Source organism: Mytilus galloprovincialis, chromosome 11 (genome assembly GCF_965363235.1).
Source record: "Mytilus galloprovincialis chromosome 11, xbMytGall1.hap1.1, whole genome shotgun sequence".
Lineage (NCBI taxonomy): Eukaryota > Metazoa > Mollusca > Bivalvia > Mytilida > Mytilidae > Mytilus > Mytilus galloprovincialis.
In genome coordinates, this window is record NC_134848.1 from 39565920 (window position 1) to 39590823 (window position 24904).

Genomic DNA, 24904 nt, shown 5'->3' on the forward strand with positions numbered 1-24904 from the left:
AAGTCAATATAACCTTTTTTTTCATCAAAATTTTCTATTAAAAAAACGGACCATTTGTTGAAAAACCCGGACGATTTCACAGTTGCTCTCGAAAAAGCCCGGACAATAATAAACACTCATTTGATCTGTTAGATACAAGGAAATTGTGATTCTTTGTTGATCAAAACATGTATAGGTGGGTAGTCGTGAAAAAACCCCATTATAATTACGAATAAGCAGTTAATAAACGATTTCGCATGCTTTTTCATTTGAAAAAGCAAAGCCCGAACTACACTCGAATAAAACGGACCAAATCACTCGAAAAACCACGATCCTAGCCGGACACTATAACTACCGCGAATTAGATAGATGTTTGGTAAAAATTCGCACATCCAAGTTGAAATATAATCTCATGTCATTGGCAGAAAGTTCGTTGAGTATAGAAAGTTATTAGACAATCACAACGTTTTCTAAAATGGCGAATTCCAAATGAAGTGATATCAGAAGTATCTAGTAGTAATTTGATTTAATATTTATATATTAATGATTAATATATATTGTAAATAAGTCATTCTTTCTTTAATATTCACATATTCACGTAAGTACCGAATGTTATACATGTATAAAAGATACCACAACCAAAATTTATATCGAAATAAGCCAGCACACCCCTTTTCCATTATATGAATGAAAGTAACCTTTGACCACTGAATTAACAGCTGCATGTTTTATTTTAATTAAGCTCTGTCTATATTGTATTTTTTTTTGGCAAAAATTATCAAAATTTAAGATATCTATACATCGATATATTCCATTTAGATTTATAGAAATGGAATGATATTGATAAAAATACAAATTAAAAAGATAAACGTAGAAATCTATACTTACCATTAAATCCTTTACTGTGCAATATAGAATTTGAGAAAAACGTAAAAAAATCAAATGACCGAATTGCGTGCCTTTTTACACACAATACAGCTGAATGTTTGTTAAATAGTTTACTATTTCAATGTCAGATACTTATATCTATTGATGTTTGGAAACATATACTAGATTAATTGTAATATGATCGAAGCCATGTTTGCTCGGTTTAAAAAATAAAAAAAATAACATGTTTACGTGTTGAACTCATTTTTTCAAGCTACGTTTTACGTGTTGAAGTCATATTTTTCAATCTACGTTTTCTATGTATGCTAGTATATGGGTGAGACTACTTTAACACACATGTTATAGTAGTCACAGCTTTCAGTATCAGTCCCAGGTAATATGAATTAATAAAAAAAAAATCTGATTTGACGAACTTTGAAAATTAATTTTAAAATAACTGAGAGAAGTATACAATATTTGTTGTAGACATTGATGACTAAGGCAAACATGATATTTTTTCACATACTAAGCCCACATTACAATAAATATTCATAGGGCCTGCATATAAAAGCTAGCTACTTTCTAGTTACGGGTTTTGTTTGAATCAAGACTACATGACCTACTTTCTAGTTATGTGTTTTATTTGAATCAAGACTACATGACCTACTTTCTAGTTATGTGTTTTATTTGAATCAAGACTACACAAACTTTATTTATATAAATGTAACTTAATCATCGAAAGATGTAATAGCTGTGTATTGAATATGATGAATTGGTGTTAAACGTCCAGTGGCAAATACTACATGCACATCAGGACTTGCATAAATTTGTGTATTTTAACTATTAACCCTGCTAAAATCCAACCAACCACTCTTCACTCTTAATTCTAAATAGATATAAGAAGATGTCGTATGAGTTCCAATGAGACAACTCTCCATCTAAATCTTAATTTGTAAAAGCATTATAGGTTAAAGTACTACAGTACAGGTCAAAAGCTGCATACTTAGCAGAAAAGCAGCAAATATGTAATAAAAGAGGGACGAAAGATACCAAAGGGACAGTCAAACTCATAAATCTAAAACAAACTGACAACGCCATGGCTAAAAATAAAAAAGACAAACAGAAAAACAATAGTACACACGACACAACATAGAAAACTAAAGAATAAACAACACGAACCCCACCAAAAACTAGGGGTGATCTCAGGTGCTCCGGAAGGGTAAGTGATTACAAATCCGGTAAATAGTCTAATTCGGTAGGTCATATTCATGAAAGGGAAGGGGATTGTAGTTACGACGTAAGGAACATATCCGATATCATTTGTGAAACGGTTATTCCATAACGGTCAACCAACTATACTTTTATAGTCTTTGATTTGATCCAGCTGAGTCAATAAACATTTGTAATAGGTAAAAGCAGGGTTCTCATTAGAACAAGACCATGAGTCCTGTGATCCTGTAAGTCTGTCATAGCTGATAATGTTGAAAACTGGTGAGTTAAAAGATACACACAGATTGGACAATGCTGTAGCACACATATCATGATTTTATAATGAGTGTTAAAAAATAAATCTTAAATGTTGTGTCATTTCCTTCGTCTACTTTGTCTTAATTGGGGACTGAAATCATAAATTATATAGAAATGAAATTTCATCTTCTGGATGTTGGACATGTCATGGCAAAAATAAAAATATGTCATTCGACTTGCCTTCAAAAATCCTTACTAAAATCCTGCTGATTGTCCATTTCATCTTGCTTCTTTCCTATTTACAATTTTTACTCATACCAGAGTCCTTGGTCATAATAATGAGTTTTCAAATAAATGATCTGTGTTTAGTGGTAATAAGCATGCCATGGCCACAAAAATATAAGTCCTTAGAGAGAATCCTGCTGAAAAGTTTTGTCTATTTTATTTTGCTTCTCTCTTATCAATTTACAACTATAAATAATACCAGGGACCTTGGTCATAAACCCTTGATGAGTTCTACAAAAAACTGTGTGCTTGTATCACCAAATACAGTATTTAGATGGACAGATTTCTGTAAATGTTTTGAAATGAATAACTAAAACTTAAGTTTTATTTTTTTTATTTGGAAAGATGGCATGTACATTATATGTAAACATCCCTTCATCAAAATGTTCAATAACAAATGCAAAAGAAAACAAAACAAGTGTAAAAGTTCACAAAAAATTTAAATACATGTAAAAAATATAGAAATATCAAAACAACACAAAAAGAGTACACTCACAAAAAAAATTAAATACACTTTGTAATTCTATGAATACAATAAATTAATTGTAATTCTATGAATAGAATAAATTATATATTGTAATTCTATGAATAGAATAAATTACATTTGTAATTCTATGAATAGAATAAACTACATATTGTAATTCTATGAATAGAATAAATTACATATTGTAATTCTATGAATAGAATAAACTACATATTGTAATTCTATGAATAGAATAAATTACATATTGTAATTCTATGAATAGAATAATTAACTCATTGGAATCCATGAATAGAATAAATTACATATTGTAATTCCATGATTAAGATAAATTAGTATTGTTATTCTAAGAATAGAATAAAATACACATTTAATTCCATGAATAGAATAAAATACACATTGTTATTCTACAATAAGAAAAACCAGGTAATGAAACAACAGAATTCCTGCATTCATGAATTAAGAAAGTTATGAAAAATTTGGGACGGAATAGCATAACTTATCTCAACAAAGTTTTTTTCTTATCAAAATAACTAACTGAAAATAAAATACATGTAAAGTAATAGACTATTTATACCCATTTTATTGAGTTCTGACACGAGTAAATACAATGAATTTCCAGTTGATAGGCACTTTAACATATACATTTCTACAAGAGGTCCAGAAATAAGAATAGAACTCTGACAACAATATATTTTTGGAAAAGGCCTTATTGTATGATGTAAATTTTTGCCATGGTTTTATTTTTCAGTAAATTGCTGTTGGATGTTTTTGCAAATTAAAATTGTTTGTATGGAGCATTTTATTTAATGTGATAAATAATTTTGCACCTTTTTAAAAAATTGCAAAAAATGTATGTAAAAATTTCTGAGTTGACATTATTACAAAAAAACTGTTTCAAGTACTAAAACCATCGAGGATTTTATAACGTCACAGTAATAAGTATTAATAATCATTTGTTCTATGATGTTTTTACACTGATTTACTGGGGTCAACTAATTCACCAAAAAATAAACCCATCAAGATTGGTAAATATTGGGCACTGACTTATCAATATAGATCAAATTCACCAGATTTTACTTTATAACTTAATTTTTTTTTATATGAATTAGCAGGTTATTTACAATATGGCGATGACATTTATACTTCAAATAATCTGTAATAGCATCTGTTTACTACAATGGTGTGCTTCAAATCTTCTTAACTTCAAAGTTGGATCTTCTCATTGTATATTTTAATACTTTGCAAAAGTATATATGTATTTACATTTCAGGTATTTAGCTGAATTTGCTCTATATTACACTAGATCTAGCTAAAAATAATCTTTTGAAGTCACAATCAACACTATCTAGACTGAAGATTATAAAGTAAAATTATGATGTCACATGTTTTTTTTCTGATGATTTTTTTTTCTCCAGAGCTTGTACCAAGTAAGAACAGACAAATTTGCATACAAATGTAAATATGTCCATTTAGAAGATGATCAGACTCAATATAACATAATATAGAACAACTTATACTCTAACAGCCAGGATGTAAAAGCAACAAATAACATAATATTGGTTAGGGTCATGATTTTCTAGGGTTAAGGTGGACCAAATTTGGGGCAAAAATCTTAATATTTATTTTTTTTTAATTATAAATTTCATATAGACTTCAATGCATGATTAATACATAAAACCAATAAATCACATATCAACAAAAACACATTTTTTTCTCAATCCAAGAAGGTTGGTTACCAATCATGAATGTTAAGATTTACAATTCCCATCAATCTACTTAGGGCAGCAGTTACTATGTAATGAATGGTATCCACTATTTTAAGCTTCATAATATATCATAAGGACGAGAAATTTAGACTGAAGTATATGACAAAGTTGCTCACTTTATTATGAGAATCTAAGATGATCAGTATTTTTTAAGATTCAATTAAAAGCACAGCCTTCCATAAATCAGGTAATAAAAAAAATATATTTTAGCTGTCTAAGAAAAGAGTAGGACACTGAATGTCTCAGATTATGACCCCTTCAACAAACTACTGTGAATTCATTTAAATTATGTTTTTGTGGGTATCAATTTTTCAGGGATATTGAAAAAAATCATGGTTTTGACTACCGGTAATATAAAAAAGAAGATGTGCATACAAGCCTATAGAACAGTTGTTATTCTTTAAACATATAAATTTGTGGTACTAGGTTATACACAAATTCAAAGAAAATTGGTATCCTGTAAATTGAAGTGTTAGTCTAAAGGATTTGAACTTGGTTCACTGTAGATTACAGACTTTGCTATCTCTACCAGATCTCTCCTTCACTTTCTTCAAATCATTCTATAAAATAAATAAAAAAATAAGATTTTTTAAACAATGACATCAACAAACAATTTGGGATAATGAATTTCAAATAAGTATCATATATTACTTGAACTGTTGAATTTTCTAATAATTTAGACATTCGTCCAAAACTATGTGTTATCTATTTTTCAAAATTCTGAACTTTAATTTGTCAGTGCATCGTAAGCCTATCTGGCTGGCTGTAATGTAATATTGTATTGATATGTATCTATTGTATATATACAGGTTGCACTATAATAAATCATTCATTCATTCATATATGATATGATGATTTTGACGATCAATCTGAGCATAGAAATTTTGATTCCAAATTAAATTTTTGATACTTTTTTTTTAATATTTTTATAGGTTAATGGTGGCCTGACAGGTTTTTTTGCTAACTGCAAATTGGTACAATTTTGAGAGGGTATTTATTTTTAATAATTTCTAGATTATGATAAAAATAAATTGTATCTTTGGAAGATCAGAATAAGATTAAAACAAAGTGAAAGTAAAACTTTGTGATCAGGTTTGACTTTATACACAACCTTGAACTTTACACTTCACAACAAAACACTTTAAAAGGATGTTTGCTTGTCATGCTTTGTAATTTCTGTCAGATATTTGCTATCCTCTTGTTTTATCCATTTGAATGCCCTAAAAAAAAATCCCCATGAACCCCCATTTTTCTTTTTATAAATCTTTTACATGTATAATTATAAGTCATTTGTAAAAGTCTTATAAAATTTTATTTATTTTTTAATAGTATTTGAGAACTTAAACTGATCAATGATAAAGCTATGAAAAAGCATGAGAGAACATTTTCCTGCCAAAATTCCAATGGCTAATATCTCGAAAACAAGCACATTGGCCCCTATATTTTTTTTGCTTTTTTGATTCCTCAATTTATTCCCTATTAATACATACTAGTTTTTGAAAAATTATTTATTTTGAAAATGAGCAGCGAACATCCTTAACACATATATAAAGGTGACCTCTATCATGTCTATAGCAGGTATGACTGTTTTACCTGAAGTGCCATGACAGCTTTCTGATGATCTTGCATCTGTGATTTCTGGTCGGTAATCTGTTTCCGTAGGTCAGATATTTCTCCCTCTAATGCTGCTTCTCTCTCCTATAAAGAAATATGTCATATAAATTTAATTTTTACTTTCTACCTCATATTCTCAAAAGATGGAAATGTTATCCTAAATTCAAAATCAAATGATTAAAAATACATTGATAGAACTAGGAGCTTATTTTTTTAAGATAACACACATTTTGTTGTTGTTAAGGTTTCTTTTTCCTTTAATCATTGTATTTTTTTTCCATTATTTGTGGATGTTTTCTTTTTTACATTTTTAAACAAAAATATACCTTTGCCTTCTTTTCTACCTCTCTCTTCAACAGTTCTGTCTGAAACTTATGTTCCTCTTCTAAGATTTTTATCTTTTCTTGAGCTCTTCTTTTCTCTCCTCTTGTTAGTTCCAATTCATTCTGAAAGGACATAATTTTGTTTTATACAGAAAAATAGCAATAGTATAAAATGATTTAGGTTATTTCCTTTTAACTGAATAAATATTTACACACTATTTACTGTAATATGATTTCAACCAAACATCTAGACGTCGGCATGCAGTCTCTCTAATAAAAATTAAAATGTGTCTACAGTACTTTGTTATATTTTACCTTAAGAGCCTCTTGTTTCCTTTTAACAGTGACATCAGATACAAATCCCCTGGCTGCTAGCTGTTCCTTCCAATCTTGCCTATAACAAAAAATGTTATGTTTGCAAATATATTCAATAGCAATTTGTTTTATATAATATATATTTATTTTACATCAATTGCTCTCAAATTGTCTGCTTACTTTATCAATTAACCAGATGCTCCACAGGGTGTAGCTTTATACGACCGCAGAGGTCAAACCCTGAACAATTATGGACACAACATTCAAGCTTGATACAGCTCTGAATTTGGATAGTGATTAAATAGTTGACAAAGCATAGGTTTCTGACACAGAATGAATGTTGTCTAATGAACTTAAAAAAATCTTATTACTTTTGAGCAATACACTATGCTGTTGGATATTAATCCCCTCAAAAAAAAATTAATGAAGAAATTTTCTTTTTAATTTTTTGTACCCTCCACCAATTTTTTTTCACCTCCCCTTTTCCTCATTCCAGAAATAATCTCAATTCAAATTTCTAATGTATATATAAGGGAAATAATCAATTATATATATATATATATAACAGTATTCATTAAATGGAATTGAAATTACCTCCCTTACACTGCTTTTTAATTGTCTAAATTGTCCTTTAACCAGAAAAACCCTTGATTTCCCCCTTTTTTTGACCCAATTGCTAAATGATTTGAGCCATAACCCCTCATAACCATTCATTTGTAGTATGGAGCTTTGTGGTATAATTTCAGAGAGATTTATACACTTGAACACAAGTTATTGACTGGAAACTATAAAAATGCTTATTTGTGACCCTTTTTGGCCCCTTATTCCTAAAACCTTTGGGACCATAAACCCCAAAATCAATCCCAACCTTCCTTTTGTCGTTAAAAACATTGTGTTAAAATGTTATAAATTTCTATATACTTATACTAAAGTAATTATCCAGAAACCATGCATCTTCGGACAACGATGCAGACGACGCTGAAGACACAGTCGACGCTGACAACAACATGAGGCTGCTGAGTAAAATTAAGCTACCAGAATAAACACAGAATACATAAAACTAGAGGCTCTAAAGAGCCTGTGTCGATCACCTTGGTCTATGTGAATATTAAACAAAGGACACAGATGGATTCATGACAAAATTGTATTTTGGTGATGGTGATGTGTTAGATCTTACTTTACTAAACATTCTTGCTGCTTACAATTATCTCTATCTATAATGAACTTGGCCCAGTAGTTACAGAGGAAAATATTTTGTAAAAACTTACCAAAATTTATCAAATTAATGAAAATTGTTAAAAATTGACTATAAAGGGCAATAACTCCTTAAGGGGTCAACTGACCATTTTGGTCATGTTGACTTATTTGTAAATCTTAACTTGCTGAACATTATTGCTGTTTACAGTTTATCTCTATCTATAATAGTATTCAAGACAATAACCAAAAACGACCAAAATTTCCATAAAAATTACCAATTCAGGGGGCAGCAACCTAACAACTAGTTGTCCAATTCATCTGAAAATTTCAGGGCATATAGATTTTTACTTGATAAACAAGTTGTCCCCTTGTAAGATTTGCTTTGAATGCTTTGGTTTCAATGTTATAAGCCAAAATCTACATTTTACCCCTATGTTCCATTTTAAGCTATGGCAGCCATCTTGGTTGGTTGGCTGGGCCACCACACACATTTTTTAAACTAGATACCCAAATAATGATTGTAGCCACGTTTGGTTAAATTTGGCCCAGTAGTTTCAGAGGAGAAGACTTTTGTAAAAGATTACAAAAATTTGCGAAAAATTGGTAAAAAATGACTATAAAGGGCAATAACTCCTTAAGGTGTCAACTGACCATTTTGTTCATGTGACTTATTTGTAGATCTTACTTTGCTGAACATTATTGCTGTTGAAAGTTTATCTCTATCTATAATAATATTCAAGATAATAAGCGAAAACTGAAAATTTTCCTTAAAATTACCAATTCATGGGCAGCAACCCAACAAACGATTGTCCGATTGATCTGAAAACTTCAGAGCAGATAGATCTTCACTTGATAAACAATTTCACTCTCTGTCAGATTTGCTCTAAATGCTTTGGTTTCAGAGTTATAAGCCAAAATATACATTTTATCCCTATGTTCTATTTTTAGCCATGGCGGCCATCTTGGTTGGTTTGGCGGGTCACAAGACACAATTTTTAAACTAAATACCCCAATGATGATTGTGGCAAGTTTGGTTAAATTTGGCCCAGTAGTTTAAGAGGAGAAGATTTTTGAAAAAGTTAACGACGCCGAATGCCGGACGCCAAGTGATGAGAAAAGCTCACTTGGCCCATTGGGCCAGGTGAGCTAAAAATAAACCATGGGTGTCATTAATAAAAAAAAACATTAGTTTTCTGTTTATAGTTTTTGGTAACTAGAGGTACATTTTCCTATAATAGTTATTTTTCCTCGATGTTATGTACTAACATGTATCTCTTAAAATAAAACCCTCGTTCTTTGAGTTGACTTTCCCTTTGTTTTGAAATGGGACAGGCAAAGAGACAAAAGATGGAAGGACAGAAATACAAAAAGAAGGAAGAACATGAAGACCATAGGACAGAAAGACAGCCGGTCAAGGATAATACTTAATGCCTCTGTAGCCTACGATGGGGGCAAAAAAATACCAATACACAAACAATAACTTACCCTTGGCCTCTATCTCTAGATTGGACCTTATTTCTATTGGTCCCTGATGGTCCTGGTGGTAGTCTGTTCCTGATGGTCTGTGGTGATACCTTTCTTACCCTAGCCACATCAATCTTCAGTCTGTTGTTGTCTTTAGTTTGTTTAGATCTGAATAAAAAATGAAAATCTGATACATGCACTAAAAAGTTTAAATTAAATACAATCAATTATTATTGAACATCTCCACCATTAACAGTACAATTACAATAGTTACTGTTATCTATGCTTATAATGTAGAAGATTACAATTAATTTTACCCCCCACCCCCTCTAATTAATAACAAGAGCTGTCAAAATGACAGTAAACCGGATTCTTTAACATTTATTTGTGTTCTGGCATTTATCAATATTACAAGGACCAAAACTCCTAATAAGTAAAATTTATGATTATCAATATCAAACTTGACTTCCATGTTGTCAACAATAACAACATATAGACTACCGGTAGATAGAAAATGACCCTCTAGCAGGACAAACTGTGTGCCCTTAATGCATAAAGTAAGAAAAAATTACTAAGTCCACCTACCTAGGATTTTGAAAATATCTAAAAAGGTTTGGTTGAACGGTTCATGAGTAAATGCAGGGACACAACATTTTTTAAACTTTCAAGAACCGTAACTCCTGAACAGTAAAAGTCAAAACCGTCATTATTAAACTTGACCTCCATTTTGTTGTCAGTAACAACATATTAAAATTTTAAAAGGTTTGGTTGACTGGTTCATGAGTAAATGCACGGACACGACATTTTTAAAACTTTCAAGAACCGTAACTCCTGAACGGTAAAAGTAAAAATCGTCATTATTGAACTTGACCTCCATTTTGTTGTCAGTAACAACATATTAAAATCTTAAAAGGTTTGGTTGAACGCTTCATGAGTAAATGCACGGACAATATTTGGTTGCCGCCTGCACGCCCGAAGCCGGGCCGCCCGCTGTACATCCCCAAATCAATAACCGACATTTTTGACACAAAAATCTGGTTAAAAACTTCCCATTAATTCTAAATTTCCAATAATTCAATTAAAATGACAAAGACAGGAACGACAATTTATGACTTTTGAAGCTAAACAAGTCCATATTTCAAGTCAGGAAAAATGATAGTAAAATTTTCAATTATAAGGTCATTTAGATTTAATTAAAGATACAGATTCAGTTACAATGACTTGACTGGGTCTGAGATATCTTATTTAAAAGGGGCCAGACTTACTCATTATTATCCTTAGAACTTCCGTCAGATTGTAGATCTAACTCACTCTCTGTACTGTTGTATGACAGGCTTTTAACCTGGTGGACCTCAACCTTTCCAAAGGCCTAAAAAGAAACAAATCAAAGACTTTAACATACACATGATAATTACAACATTATAAATCCAACAAAAATACATAATAAACAAATAAGAATTAATTATAAAACTATTAGTATCTGGAAATTTTAAATAAGATTTTTACTTAGTGTCTTGTTTTGGTTTTTGGTTCTTAAGGTGGTACCCAACACCTTCACTAAAATTAATTTGGTCATTTAATTTTCATAAAATTTTTACAAACAATTTACTTTGACACTTTGACAAAAATATAAAAATTTCAATAAATTTGAATTAACGGTTTTATCAGGAAAATTACACTGGTTATATAGCAGTTTGACACATTTATTTTGATCATTGAGAAGCTTAATATTCCCTTAACATCACAAGGTAATTAAAACGTTAAGCTGATTTTACAGAGTTATCTCCCTGTAGTGTTAGGTACCACCTTAATAAAGATGTGAGGAGGCTTCCCTTATCTACTGATTTTTACAGTTTGTTCTTTAGTCATACCTTTTTACCACTGTCCTAATTGATTTGTTCATAATCTGTGTGCTTAAAATTAAGTAAAATTATAATCTTAATATATTTTGCTTCATATTTTAATTCTTATTTTATCATTTAATAAATGATCATGAATTGAAACTTTTGTTTATACATTCCAACAGAGTTTTTTTTATCACAAATAATTATATATTTGAACTAGTATCATACCTGTACTGTAAACTTTGCTGAGTTACTGAAATCTTTGGACAGTTTCCCTTCAGGATTAGACGAATCATCACAATTTTTTCCTATAAAATATTAAAAGTATAGTAAGTAGGTCAGCATCTTACAAACTATGAATCTATTGGTTGAAAAACATACAACATGTAATTGGATGTTAGAAGGATGCATTTTGGGAAAGCATCATTTCTTCATATATGAAAGGACATTTTAATATAGCCAAAATAATTGTTTCAATATTCCAGAAAAAAACAATTTTGAGTAAAGATTTTGCAATAAAAATCTAAACCTCAGTGGCGGATCCAGGGGGGGGGGGTTCCGGGGGTGCGCACCCCCCCTTTATTTTTGCCGATCAATGCATTTGTATCGGGACATATGTTTTGCACCCCCTCTTTGCCCTGGGTGCCCTGGGTTAGCACCCCCCCCTTTCGAAAATTCCTGCATCCGCCCCTGAACCTTGCTAAAGAACAATGTGCACAAATATGCAATTCAATTCAGTCCAGTTCAGTGATTAAAATTGTCACATGGATACTATTTTGCTCGGCCTTACCAATCCGAATATGAGGTGGGGTCAGATCCCAGGATATTGTATCATAAATAAGGGAGATAATAATTCTCTAATCAGTTTATTCTCATGTCAGGTTTTGTTTGCAGTTTCTGCTTAAGTTGGGGCAGTAAAATACTTGCTGTGTTTTTTAGTCACAATAATTGACCTTGATTTTCATATAAAGAAGATTTTATCTTTCAATCAATTTAATGTAGATCTGGTGCGATCATGTCAGTAACTACTAGTAGTCCTTTGTTCATTCATGTATAATTGTAATTAGGTCTTTCCACTATTCTATGGAAAGACCTATTGTATTTCTTCTGATTATTATTAAATTTTTTTCCGCCAAGTTTTGAAATTTTTGTTTCACAATATGTTGCTTAGATATTTCTAACATGGTATCGTACAGTTTATGCGCTGCTAAATTTCACTCTGCTAAGACGAACAATTTTCTTTGTAAGAGTTATCTCCCTATTTACTGTTTATCATCTGTGTGCATCTTCTTTGTAACAAAATGATATCCTCAAAATTCTTTTTTCTACTTGTTCTTTACATCCTTAGGAATTTTTGGCTAATTTGGAACGAAGCGATTCGATGAAATTTTATAGGAGTTATCTACCTTTACAAAATAAATTTGTTGGTATGTTTTTTTTATCTCATAAACCTTTAACATTATAACCCTAGAACCTTTTTATTTGAGGTCCCTAGGTCCTAACTAAGAAAATGAGGTCAAGGTCAAATTCTAAATATGGACTTTTGCTTATTTTTGCATTTTCCCCAACACTTTTAATGATATATATAAAAGAACAGGTGCAAAATGTTTGCTTCATTGTAATGAAGATACATTACATTTGGTCTGAAACAATCCAATGGCATCTTATAGGAGTTAGTGCCCCTAAAATGTCTTATTATAAGGTTTATTGGTTATTTCTTCAACTAGGTTCATTATAAAGCCATATGATCTTTTACAAAAGGTTGGATGACATATGACCTTGAAAAATGACAACCGGAAGTGACCTTGAGAAAATCAGAAGTAGCCATTTTTGCACTTTTTTCATGAAATAAATTCAAATACTTTTAAGTATCACTTAAGACTAGAAATGACTTTTGATAAACCGGAAGTGGCCAATTATCTCCTGTTTTACAGGCGAAAGTATATAGAAACTAAATATTTTTGGAATCAGTGTGAAAGAAGCTATCATATGAGACCGAAAGTGACATTCACTTCATCGGAAGTAGCTAATTATCTCCATTATTTCACTCAAAAGAAAATACAAACCATTGATTCATCCCCATCAGTATAAAGAAACTATCTTCTTTTCTTAATTTCTTTGATGTGGAAAGACCTTCAATTGTTCTCTGAACAATTGGTTTTTAATTTTGTTTAGTTTCTTTTGTTACCTATTCTGACATAGGACTTTGACTTCTTTTAAACTGAGTTTTACTGTGCGAATTGCTATGTGTTTCTTAATTAAACATTGGCTAGAGTTATAGGGGGAGGGTTAAGACCTCACAAAACATGTTTAACACTTCCACATTTTTGCGCCTGTCCCAAGTCAGGAGCCTCTGGCCTTTGTTAGTCTTGTATGTGTTTTTAATTTTAGTTCATTTATATGTTTTAGAGTGTAGTGTCACTTCAATTTTCACTGAACTAGTACACAATTTTATTTAGGGGTCAGCTGAGGACCACCTACAGGTGGAGGATTTTCTCGCTGTTTTGAAGTTTCACAGAATAGAAGTTCCTTCATAATATAAGTTCCAAGAGAAAAAAATATTGACAGAAGACCCATTGGGGGCCTTTGGCTGTTGTCTGCTCTTTGGTGGGGTTGCTGTCTCTTTGACACATTCCCCATTTCCATTCCCAATTTTATTGTTCTATGTCCTTCAAATAGGCAGTTGATAACCTCATGTAGGGTGAACTTTACAATACATGGTCATTTATCTCATTTGTTTGATCACAAAAGGAGACACATTGTCTATTTTTTTCAATTGATAATTTTCCTTTGTTATATTAGTTTTGTAGATCTATAACTTCTATCATTTCCACTCACCAACAAGGAATGTAATACCTACTATTTGTTAATTCTTTATTTATCTGTATACTGGACATTAACCCGAATAATTCAGTCGTTATATTCCACTCATCTACGAAGGCTACATTAACGCCTAAACGTCTTCCTCGATAAAGACCGTCAACCGGAAAATTCACACCGCTATGCAATATAGGAATTTTATTTAAGTTGGCAGCTAAAGAAGGAGGAGTTCCGGATGTTAATCGATGTTAAATGATGTAAACTGATGTTAATTGGTGTTAATTAATTATTATCGGATTTGTGTTAATTGAACACATGTGTTTGGTAAGACAGTTGCGCAGACTCATTATCCTGATCGCCGCCGATTGGCTCTCTCTCTCAGAGAGCAGGCGACCCGGCCAATGATCATAAGGAGTTCAAGCCCTCGTGTGGGAGAAAATCGAACACGGGAGGGCTTGAATTATTCGAGTTAACTGGACATAGAGGCATCAACAAGTCCACTTCTTATTTGTCAGTAGGGGAGATAACTCCTATCTTCACAACAAGGGAGATAATACCTACTGTTTGTTAATTCTTTATTTATCTGTATACTGGACATAGAGGCATCAACAAGTCCACTTCTAATTTCATCATCAGAATGGTCACTGGTATCATCTGGTTCATTACCATCATTTAACTCATCTTCAGAGAGAGCTAACTCCTGCTTGATCCAGTTTGGTACCTTAAACATGAAAAGGGTAAAAAGGCGCAACTTATTAACTACACTTCTATAAAAACAATATAAAATCTAGCAGATACTTCTTTTCTCTAACAATTAACTTTTACAATAAATAATGAAGAGAAAAAATTAGTCTAGCCTTTGTTTAGCTGCCCCAAAATGATAAAAAATAAGAAATTATTTAAAATGCTTGAAATGTATAGTATCAGTTAACTTGCTTTTATAATGCCAGTAGTGATATTTTCCTTCACATATTTTGTATAAATAAAATTAATTATGTCTCACATTTTCAAGTAATCAGTGATTCTAAAAATAATCAGTGCATGCATTAATATCTAAATTTACAGTATTCAAATGGCTTAAAATACTAACAGGTCCATGTGTATCCATTTCTGATGCTTCTGATGAATATTCATCACCACCTTCATGACTAGATAAAGAGTACAGGGCCTTAGTTTCCTGTGGCACATTTAATGTGTTTCCACTGTAACGTTTTCTACAATAAATGAACAAAGATTATCATCAGTATATATACAGTATACAGGGCCTTGGTTTCCTGTGGCACATTTAGAGTGTTTCCACTGTAACTTTTTCTACAATTGATTAATTATATCATTAGTATACATGGTAAAGAGACTTAATATCCTGGGTCCTAATTAAAATGTTTCCACTGTAACATTTTCTTCAAAAGAAACAGCCATATTATCTTCAATATACAGAGTATTTCTACCACACATAAAGGCAGATTATCTAGAACAGGGCCTTGGTTGGCCATCTTAATATTGGTGTGATGTGTGAGCTGTTACTCCATGTTGGAAGCCTCCTGTTGATCTTCTGATGAAAACCAGCAATACAACTGTTGGCTTTGTAAAGTGTGTTTTAGTGTCATGAATAAATACCTTATTCCCCTTTTCTTTCTACTTTTACGTTTTGGAGGTGGCGCTGTTGTCTCCATCTGTATAAATAGATTCTCCCCATGACAGTTAAAACTACTGATTGTCAGCTGTTCAGCACTATTCTTCATTATTCTGAAAATGGAACATATGTAAGATTTAAATTGTGGTAAAGAGAGATAATTTCTTTTCTTATAATCATTTTTTTTTTTTTATTAAATTGTGGTAAAAGTATATATATGTTTTTTTTTTTTATCAAAACGAAGCTATCCTATGTTGCTATAGATGCAAAAAGAAAAAGTATAAAGAAAGACATCAACGCAGTATTATGGTAAAGAAAGAGGAATAACCTATTTCCCCGAGGGTATCACAAGCCCAGTAGTCAGCACTTTTTGTGCTGACATAAATTGTCATTGATATGGTTAAATTTATAAATTAACTGTTTACAAAATTTTGAATTTTTTGAAATACTAAGGCTTTCTACCTCAGGCATAGATTACCTTAGCTGTATTTGGCAAAACTTTTAGGAATTTTGGTCCTCAATGCTCTTCAACTTCGTACTTTATTTGGCCTTTTTAACTTTTTTTGGATTCAAGCGTCACTGATGAGTCTTTTGTAGACGAAATGTTGTCTGGCGTATATACTAATTTTAGTCCTCGTTTTTATGATGAGTTTATTTTCAACTATAATTTTTAAACCAAACACCTGCATAAGAAGAAATATTGGGAATTACTTATAATATAATCATTGAACTAATTTCTCATTGACATTTACCACACATTTCCTTTTTATAATAAAATATGTAAGAAATAAATAACTGTTTACTTGAGCAAATGTTTTGGCGGGTAGATAATTTCAGCGTCATCTGTCAGTGTATCTTCCTTGTCTTTATTATCTTTACTACTGGCACTTGCTGTCCTTCTTCTAGAACTACCTATAAATATAAATAACTGTTTAAACTTTGTACTTCAAAATCAAATATGAATCCATCTTCTAACTTTTAATTTTCATGGCGAGACTGTCTTAGATCAGGAAATAAAGTTTTATCCTTATCCATCATTCCATTATTCTGAAAAGTTATACAGACTTTTTTTTAATAATCTTCATAAATCGAGCTGATTTTTAGTATATTAGTCTACTATAGATGATAAGTTACAGATTGAGTATACCTTTTGTTCTGCTCTGCTAATTTTTGCTAAATTTACAGGCTTTGGACTTTGAAAATTTTCTATCCTAAAATGGTTTCAGGCTTTTTTGTGAGTGGAGCCATTCTAGTTATTCCAAGTATTAGTTCAAGATTTTTAAAGTTTTATACATAATCAATAAAAACAACATAATACACATGTCAAAGGTGAAATGTTTCTTTTTTTTAATTCTTGCAAGGGACCGTCAACTTTTTTCTGGTTTCTCAAAATACTTACTTAAAGGTCTGAATCCAGGTTTTGTTTCATTGCTTTGAGAAGGAAATCCACTGTCAGTCAGACTGGCTGATAATGCACTGTCTACACTTGTCTGTCTCTGGTGGGAGGGGCTTTGTTTGACACCTCCCCCACTTTCAACACCTGAAATAGGAATAAATTGATTCAGATTATATCTATGCTTGTCTGTTTTTGATGGGAGATGCTTTGTTTGGCTCCTTCGCTTCTTTCTACACCCGAATTTAACAGTAATTGGTTAAGACTTCATATTATACTTTATATTTTGAGAGTGTAAACATTCCATTCTATATATTCTTGCAACTGGTATAATGTATTCTTAATTCATGTATGGAAAATTTAAACAACACTTTGTGTCCATTATAGGTTACTAGCACTATATTTCTATCTCAATTGAACCATTTACAGGGTCAAAACCCAAATTTTGCGTACAAATTAAATAGTTCACATCAAAATGAACATGTGCACTAAGTCTTAATTGATATGATAAATTATAAAATTACCTTCTTCTTTACTGTGATTAAGTGAATCTTTGTTACTAACTATGCTAGAAACACTTGTTAAACTTGTTTGTCGGGAATGTGTCTTACTGGTTGCCAGTTTAGACTGAGAACCATAATCCTTTCTTAAGTCCACTGAGCTAGCATGACGAGAACTATTTCCTGAATCTCTTTTTGCAGCACTGTTTTCACCTACACTAGGACTAGATTGTAATTTAGTCAGGGAACCAGATTCTCTCCGTAAATCAGTAGAACTGGCATGCCGAGAATGATTCCCAGAATCACGCCTCAACATAGTTTCTTTGTCCTTTTGAAGGAAACTATCCATACCACTTCCGTGGCTTAGTTGACGAGTGTGCAAAGATTTACTTCCCTTGTCACTCGTTATTATTTCATTAACACTCGATGAACTATTTTGTCGGGAGTGACCTCCCGCAGCCTTACGAGGAGTAATACTCTCTAATCTACAATCCCCAGTATTTATAACACTGCCGTTGGTACTTGAATGGCTGTCATTATCCTCTAAATAAAATGAAGTAGGATTTTTAAATCTTAGTCCCCAGTAATAAAGTTCATTATCTTCTGTACTGGCAACTGTATAATGATGTCCACACTGCACTCTCTGAAAAAAAATAATAATGTGTAATGTCAGTCTTCACAAATACTGTGGATTCATTATTATACATTGCATACTCATTTTTTGTGGATTTCGTGGTAACACAAAAACCACGAATTCCAATGTACACGAAATAATAATTTTTCTTCTGAATGTATACATAACCACAAAATCAAATACTGTAAACCAACTTATTTTCGCGGATACTTTATTTCCCTTTTAGCCCTTACTAACCCATTTCCCGATTCTCAAATATGTTTGATGTAATTAAATGAGAATAGATCCAAGATTTACATATTCACGGCAATTTATATTCCCGATACTTTTCTAGTCGCGATAGACGCAAAAATAAGTTGGTTTACAGTATCCATGAAAATGCAAGTTTTCCTCGATTCATGAAATTGGTACACACAAACATAAATGAATCTTTTGAACTAAATTTCAATTTTAAGAATATTTAAGTTAAATTCTTTTGTTCTGTAGACCTGTTTTTAACATGCCTGACAGCAATTTACAAGCATGGGTGCATTACTTTTTATTGATTATCTGTTGTTGAAGATCAGATCTGCATAAAATGTTTAAATTATCATAATCATAACAATTGAATTAAAATCAAGGAAACTCCACTCTCCTGAAATGAGCAGTTTTATTCATCGAGTCTAGGAGTATTTATTTAACATTAAACTCATTGCCATACCTTAATTTACCATCTAAAAGTTCCAAATACTTTACTATGTTTATTATATTATGTATAGTCTATTACAAAACATGACATTCACAGCTCTTACATTAACAGTTTTATCCTTCATGGCCTTGACCTCTACATAACCACCAATTTGTTTGACATTACTAGCTCCAAGTTGACCTTCTGTGTTCCTACCAAAAGTATATATCTGCCCTGGTTTCACCATTACAGCTGTATGGGTCGATCCCATGGAGATATCCAGTACACCTTTGATGGCCTTGACTGGTGTAGGGACCTTCTGACCTTCTACTTCTGTCTGGAAAAATTCAAAATATACCATTAAAAAAAATGTGTCGACAATAAAGACAACAACACTCATGTTTTTACCGCATAGTATCTGTTTATTTGGTCTACATGTTTCGCCTAATCGATAGGCATCATCAGGACAATTGTACAAAGAAATATGACAGTGAAGTATGAATTTAGCGGTTAGCGGTTTTAACCGGAAGTGTAAGTTACATAATAGTAGTTATGGTGACGTTTTATGAATAGAAAGTGAAAGTGAAAGTAAATTAAAATAGAAAATATATAAATAGAAATGTTAGTGTTTTCTTGAAAGGTAACAGCATCTCGTGTGGTTGACATCTATCCCGTTCTGTGTAGTTAATCTCATGGGAGGTCTTTGGTGGTATTGTACGTTATTGTTATCTAATAATCATGTCAGTGAATTCCAAATTGGACAACACCTCACTATTCATTCCGTACAGCCAACTGGCTTCGCTCTGGGACCCTCGAGTTACTGCTTCCAATTGCGTCGGTAATGGTGTGAAGTGTATGATCGTCGCACATTTTGGAAATTAAAATAGTGGTAGATCCGTAAATATTTAAATATGAGTTGTGTTAATGATTAAAGCTTTTGCTGTGGTTTGATGTTGAATCTGTAAGGGCTTCCAGCAGGTTTCTTCTTTCTAAACTGGTGGTAAAGTATTGTAATACTCTGTTAAATCTTTATGTTAATTTTGCGTAGTGTCATAAATTCAGCTAGGTGGTCTTGATTTCTTATTAGTGTTATCAGCGGTTGTAGCGGTTTCTTCTTCTCTTGCTCCTTCTCTTCTTGGACAGTGCAGAATCTTGATCATTTTCAGGAAAAGATCGGGAATCTTGGTATTGGTCTGTGGTATCATCCATGCTGTTGGTCGTAAGGTACAACGCAAGTGTCGACACATTCTTTATTTTCAAGATGACTGGGAATACCTAGTGGTATCCACTCGTTTTTACCCTACCGCCCGATCACCACTTCAGGTGTTGGTTCACTCGTATTTTTATCATTAAAAAAAATAAAAAAATATAGAGCCAGAAAATTGAGCTGACATGTCTAACTAGTTTTCATACAAGTATAAAACGTTTAATCCCGCTGCAAATGTTTGCAACTGTTCTAAGTCAGGTATTTGATGTACAGTAGTTGTTGTTTGTTTATGTAATTTATACGTGTTTCTTGGTTTTTTAATTTTATATAGATTAGACCGTTGGTTTTCCCGTTTGAATGGTTTTACACTAGTAATTTTGGGGCCCTTTATAGCTTGTTGTTCGGTGTTAGCCAAGGCTCCGTGTTGAAGGCCGTATATTGACCTATAATGGTTTACTTTTTTAAATTTGTTATTTGGATGGAGAATTGTCTCATTGGCACTCACACCACATCTTCCTATATCTAAGTATATGGTTTTCTTGATATGAGTTTTGTTATACATCATACTTTTGTATGTATCATTAAATTGCAAAAAGTCAATACATCAAAAGTTATGGTAAAACAGTAAACATAATTTTATAACTAAATGTATGATTTCATATCATATATTATACAAAAAATAAATAAAGCATTGACATTACCAAGTCCCAATTTAAACTAAGGAATCAATTATTGTGACATAATTCATTTAGGCTGATACTTTTCTACAGATACACTTTTTAATTTCAGGCATACATTTTACCTTAGTGAGGCCACTCATGGGGGGGGGGGGGTCCTAGTAATCACATAATCACCATTTCTTTGCCAATATAATCACATAATCATTAAATATTTGCTTATCTTTAGTAATCAAATAATCATAAACTAAAAATACAGTCCTAGGTAATCAAATAATCATGAAATATTTGGCTTAATAATCAAATAATCATTAAAAAAACGGCCAAGTAATCACATAATCAAAAACCCCATGAGGGCCCTCCTTAGTGAAAATATATTTCATGAGAAATGATGGCATTGTTCCTAGTCCTACTAAAGGAGGAAGATACAGAGTATAAATACATACCTTAGTGAAGATATTTTTCATGGCCATGATGAAGCCAAATCTGTTGTTAAGCCCCAGTTTGTTGTCTAAGTTGTTCCCACAAGCAAAGACACTGCCCACATCTGTAATGAACATGGTCCCATCCACGCCACATCTTACATCTCTTATCAAAACCTTATCATCTACCAGGATCTGAGTCGGTATACACCTGAAAATTAAAAATACAAGAACTGTGGATTCATTAATATTCGTTGTTTGTGGGTACAGGAGAACCAGGAATGTTCAACCAATTAGAAATTTTCTTTAGGAATGTACCAGTATGCAGACTTTGCCACAAAATTAAATATCCTTGAATATGCAAGTGTTCCTCAAACCACGAAAATTGGTACCCACCAAATTAAATGAATCCATATGCAATGATAAGTAATTTGGCACATATGATTTTCAAGGCAAATCCCAGCTTTTTCTTTTGTCCTTTTTATCATGTTTTGCCGTGCTATTGGTTTTATTTTTTATCAACTTATTATTTTTGTCTCTTTGATGTCTCCTGTCACTTAATTTCCCCCCTAACTCTATTGTGTCTATTGGCACCACAGACCCAATTATTTTGTCATGGAAAACAAAACATTGAATGCTGTTCCCGTTATTTCTGAATATCACCTAAAAAATTTGAATTATCACCAGGAGTGTACATGAGCAAGATAAGGTTGCCACTTGTGGAGCAGGATCTGCTTGTACTCTTTCAGTGTACCTAATATCAAACCCTGTTATGGTGGGGCTGGAGTTGCTTAGTTTTAGACTTAAGTTTTCTATGATGTGTTTCTGTCTACTGTTGTTTGTTTGTTGGAACATTTTCTTTTATAGCAATGCATTGTCAATTCATTTTCCAATTCTGAGTTTGAATGTCCCATTGGTATATATCTTGCACCTTTCTTTTGATGTACCAGAGGACAATTTCTATGTATAATAATGGAATCATAACTAAATCAACAAAAAAAGGCAATTATGTCAAAAAGTGTAGAATAATTTCTGCTGCCTTTTAAACTTACTGATCATCATCGTTTCCTAGCCCCAGACGTCCGTCAGCACCACAGCCCCAGGAGAAAACCTCTCCCTCACTCCCAACTACTACAACATGCTTCTTCCCACAGGCTACAGCAATCACATCAATACTATAATGTATGAAAATTTAATTAAACATCAAAACTATAATGTATACAAGTTAAACTTTTTTTTTATGAATATAATTAGACAATATATGTATAGTGTCTTGAAATATGGAATTTATTTGTATGAGGCTTAAAATGGGGGAAATGCAAGGTTCTAGCGAGCATTTCCCCTGTTTCGTGCCGAATACAAATAAATTTCATATTTCAAGACACTATACGTATATTGTTTTTATACTGAAATCGATAAAAAATTAAAAAAAAAAAAAAAAAAATATGTAACAAACATTGTTAAAAAAGTGTTTGGAATTTCCCTCTTGGGGTACCGTTTTGGGGTATTTCCCTATGAGCCTAGTCCAGGCGGTAAAACATTGACATTTTAAGGAATTAGAAAGAGAAAATGAACTTAATTAATAACATTTAATAAACATGGTATATAAATTACCAATTTGAAGACATAACAAGTTTAAAATCATTAAAGTTTGACCTTTGTTACTACACGTTGTCATGGTTGTGACGTGACGTTGTTGATAAAATACAGTAGTTCCAGTAAGTGGGCGGGGCTTATAGGTTAGTTGAGGTCATTGACGTATAAAGCTAACGTTTATACGTATAGCTTTATCTGTATAGTAAAACAGCTGATTGCAGTATAAAGTGTTTTTTAGTATACTTGATGCTGTATATTTTCATAGTTTTAAATTCAGAAGAACTATCATGCAGACCATGAGATAAAAAAACATAACAATGAAGATTTGTTTACTTTCTTAAGGATGTACTAAGATGAAATTTAAAAAAATCAAGAATTTAAAATCGATACTTTTAGTTGGAAGAGCATTAGTTAAGAAACAAAATAAGCTAAAAATATTGATAGGTCATGGAGCTCCTTTTCAAGATATTTGATTTTTAAAATATGACAGGAAAAGGTTGACTCAGACTTTTATTTTATATTTGCATTGGTATTATTTGGGTATTAAATAAAATAATAAGGTTGAAAAGGGTGAAAGTACCACCAACCTTTGATTTCTCATGGATTGCAACAGAAAATATCTAGATATTTTAAGAACATTTTAAATTGTTGTGGTATGCAGATTTTTCTAACAGTTTCTAACAGTTAGTCAAAATTGCCAAAAAAATGCACCTATAAATCAAGGCTTCCAAAAAATATTTGAGCCAGCCGGACATTTTATATCTGATCCCGATTTTAATTGATTAAGACTAAGTCACAAAAGGCAATTATGGTAATCAGATGGCCATCCAAATGATTGAAATTAAATTTAAAAAAATGATATTATACTTTACTTTGTTACGAATTTGATGTTTTAATGTAAACTGTCCCAAGTCAGGAGCCTCTGGCCTTTGTTAGTCTTGTATTATTTTAATTTTAGTTTCTTGTGTACAATTTGGAAATTAGTATGGCGTTCATTATCACTGGACTAGTATATATTTGTTTAGGGGCCAGCTGAAGGACGCCTTCGGGTGCGGGAATTTCTCGCTACATTGAAGACCTGTTGGTGACCCTCTGCTGTTGTTTTTTATTTGGTCGGGTTGTTGTCTCTTTGACACATTCCCCATTTCCATTCTCAATTTTATGTTAAATTGTTAGTGCATCATTCGAAGAGTGCACATCAGCATCAGCATATTAATACTTTTTGAATTTATAGTTATATACAATTACCTGAGCAATGTCTCTATAAGTCTTGGTCTGTTTGTATTTTTCCAGTCGCCATGTCCTAGACATCCAGAGCTACCATCACCACAAGTCAACACTATACCGTTGTCACTGGCAAATACACTGAACCCATCTCCACAGTAAGCTCTGTTAAATCATGAAAATTATGTTGTACAGCAGAAATATATAGATAACCACTTCTTTATTAAAAAAATAACACTGGTACCTATTGTTCATTGTAATTAGATTCCAGTCTGCTTTAAGTGATTGTTTGGTTCTTTCCCTTGTTAACCTAATCAACATATTATTTATACTTTAAATTTTTGAAAAATAAACTTCAGTTTGTTTTAAATTCCCAATATTGTCCAATTACTTTTACCTTGTCTTAATACATACTATGGATCCATCATTATTTGTTGTATACCAATTTTCATGGATTTTACGGGAACAGCTGAACCACAAAATTAATGTAAATGTACAACAAATTACAAATTTTCTAAAGGTATGT

At 31.9% G+C, this 24904-nt stretch overlaps 1 protein-coding gene across 1 annotated transcript in view; it reads right to left on the minus strand.

The window, feature by feature from the left end:
• Positions 1-2915: 2915 nt before the first annotated feature.
• Positions 2916-24904, minus strand: part of LOC143052162 (uncharacterized) — a 48281-nt gene continuing 26292 nt past the window's right edge. The window contains exons 17-33 of the mRNA XM_076225113.1: positions 24403-24543; positions 22611-22733; positions 21583-21769; positions 19377-19589; positions 17976-18594; positions 17458-17598; positions 16862-16970; positions 16043-16171; positions 15516-15639; positions 14987-15146; positions 11834-11913; positions 11027-11130; positions 9783-9929; positions 7101-7179; positions 6789-6908; positions 6442-6546; positions 2916-5408 (exon numbers count right to left, since the gene is read on the minus strand). Coding sequence (XP_076081228.1) covers positions 5346-5408; positions 6442-6546; positions 6789-6908; positions 7101-7179; positions 9783-9929; positions 11027-11130; positions 11834-11913; positions 14987-15146; positions 15516-15639; positions 16043-16171; positions 16862-16970; positions 17458-17598; positions 17976-18594; positions 19377-19589; positions 21583-21769; positions 22611-22733; positions 24403-24543 — 2644 coding nt within the window. The 3' untranslated portion in view covers positions 2916-5345. The remainder of the gene's footprint in view (positions 5409-6441; positions 6547-6788; positions 6909-7100; positions 7180-9782; positions 9930-11026; positions 11131-11833; positions 11914-14986; positions 15147-15515; positions 15640-16042; positions 16172-16861; positions 16971-17457; positions 17599-17975; positions 18595-19376; positions 19590-21582; positions 21770-22610; positions 22734-24402; positions 24544-24904) is intronic.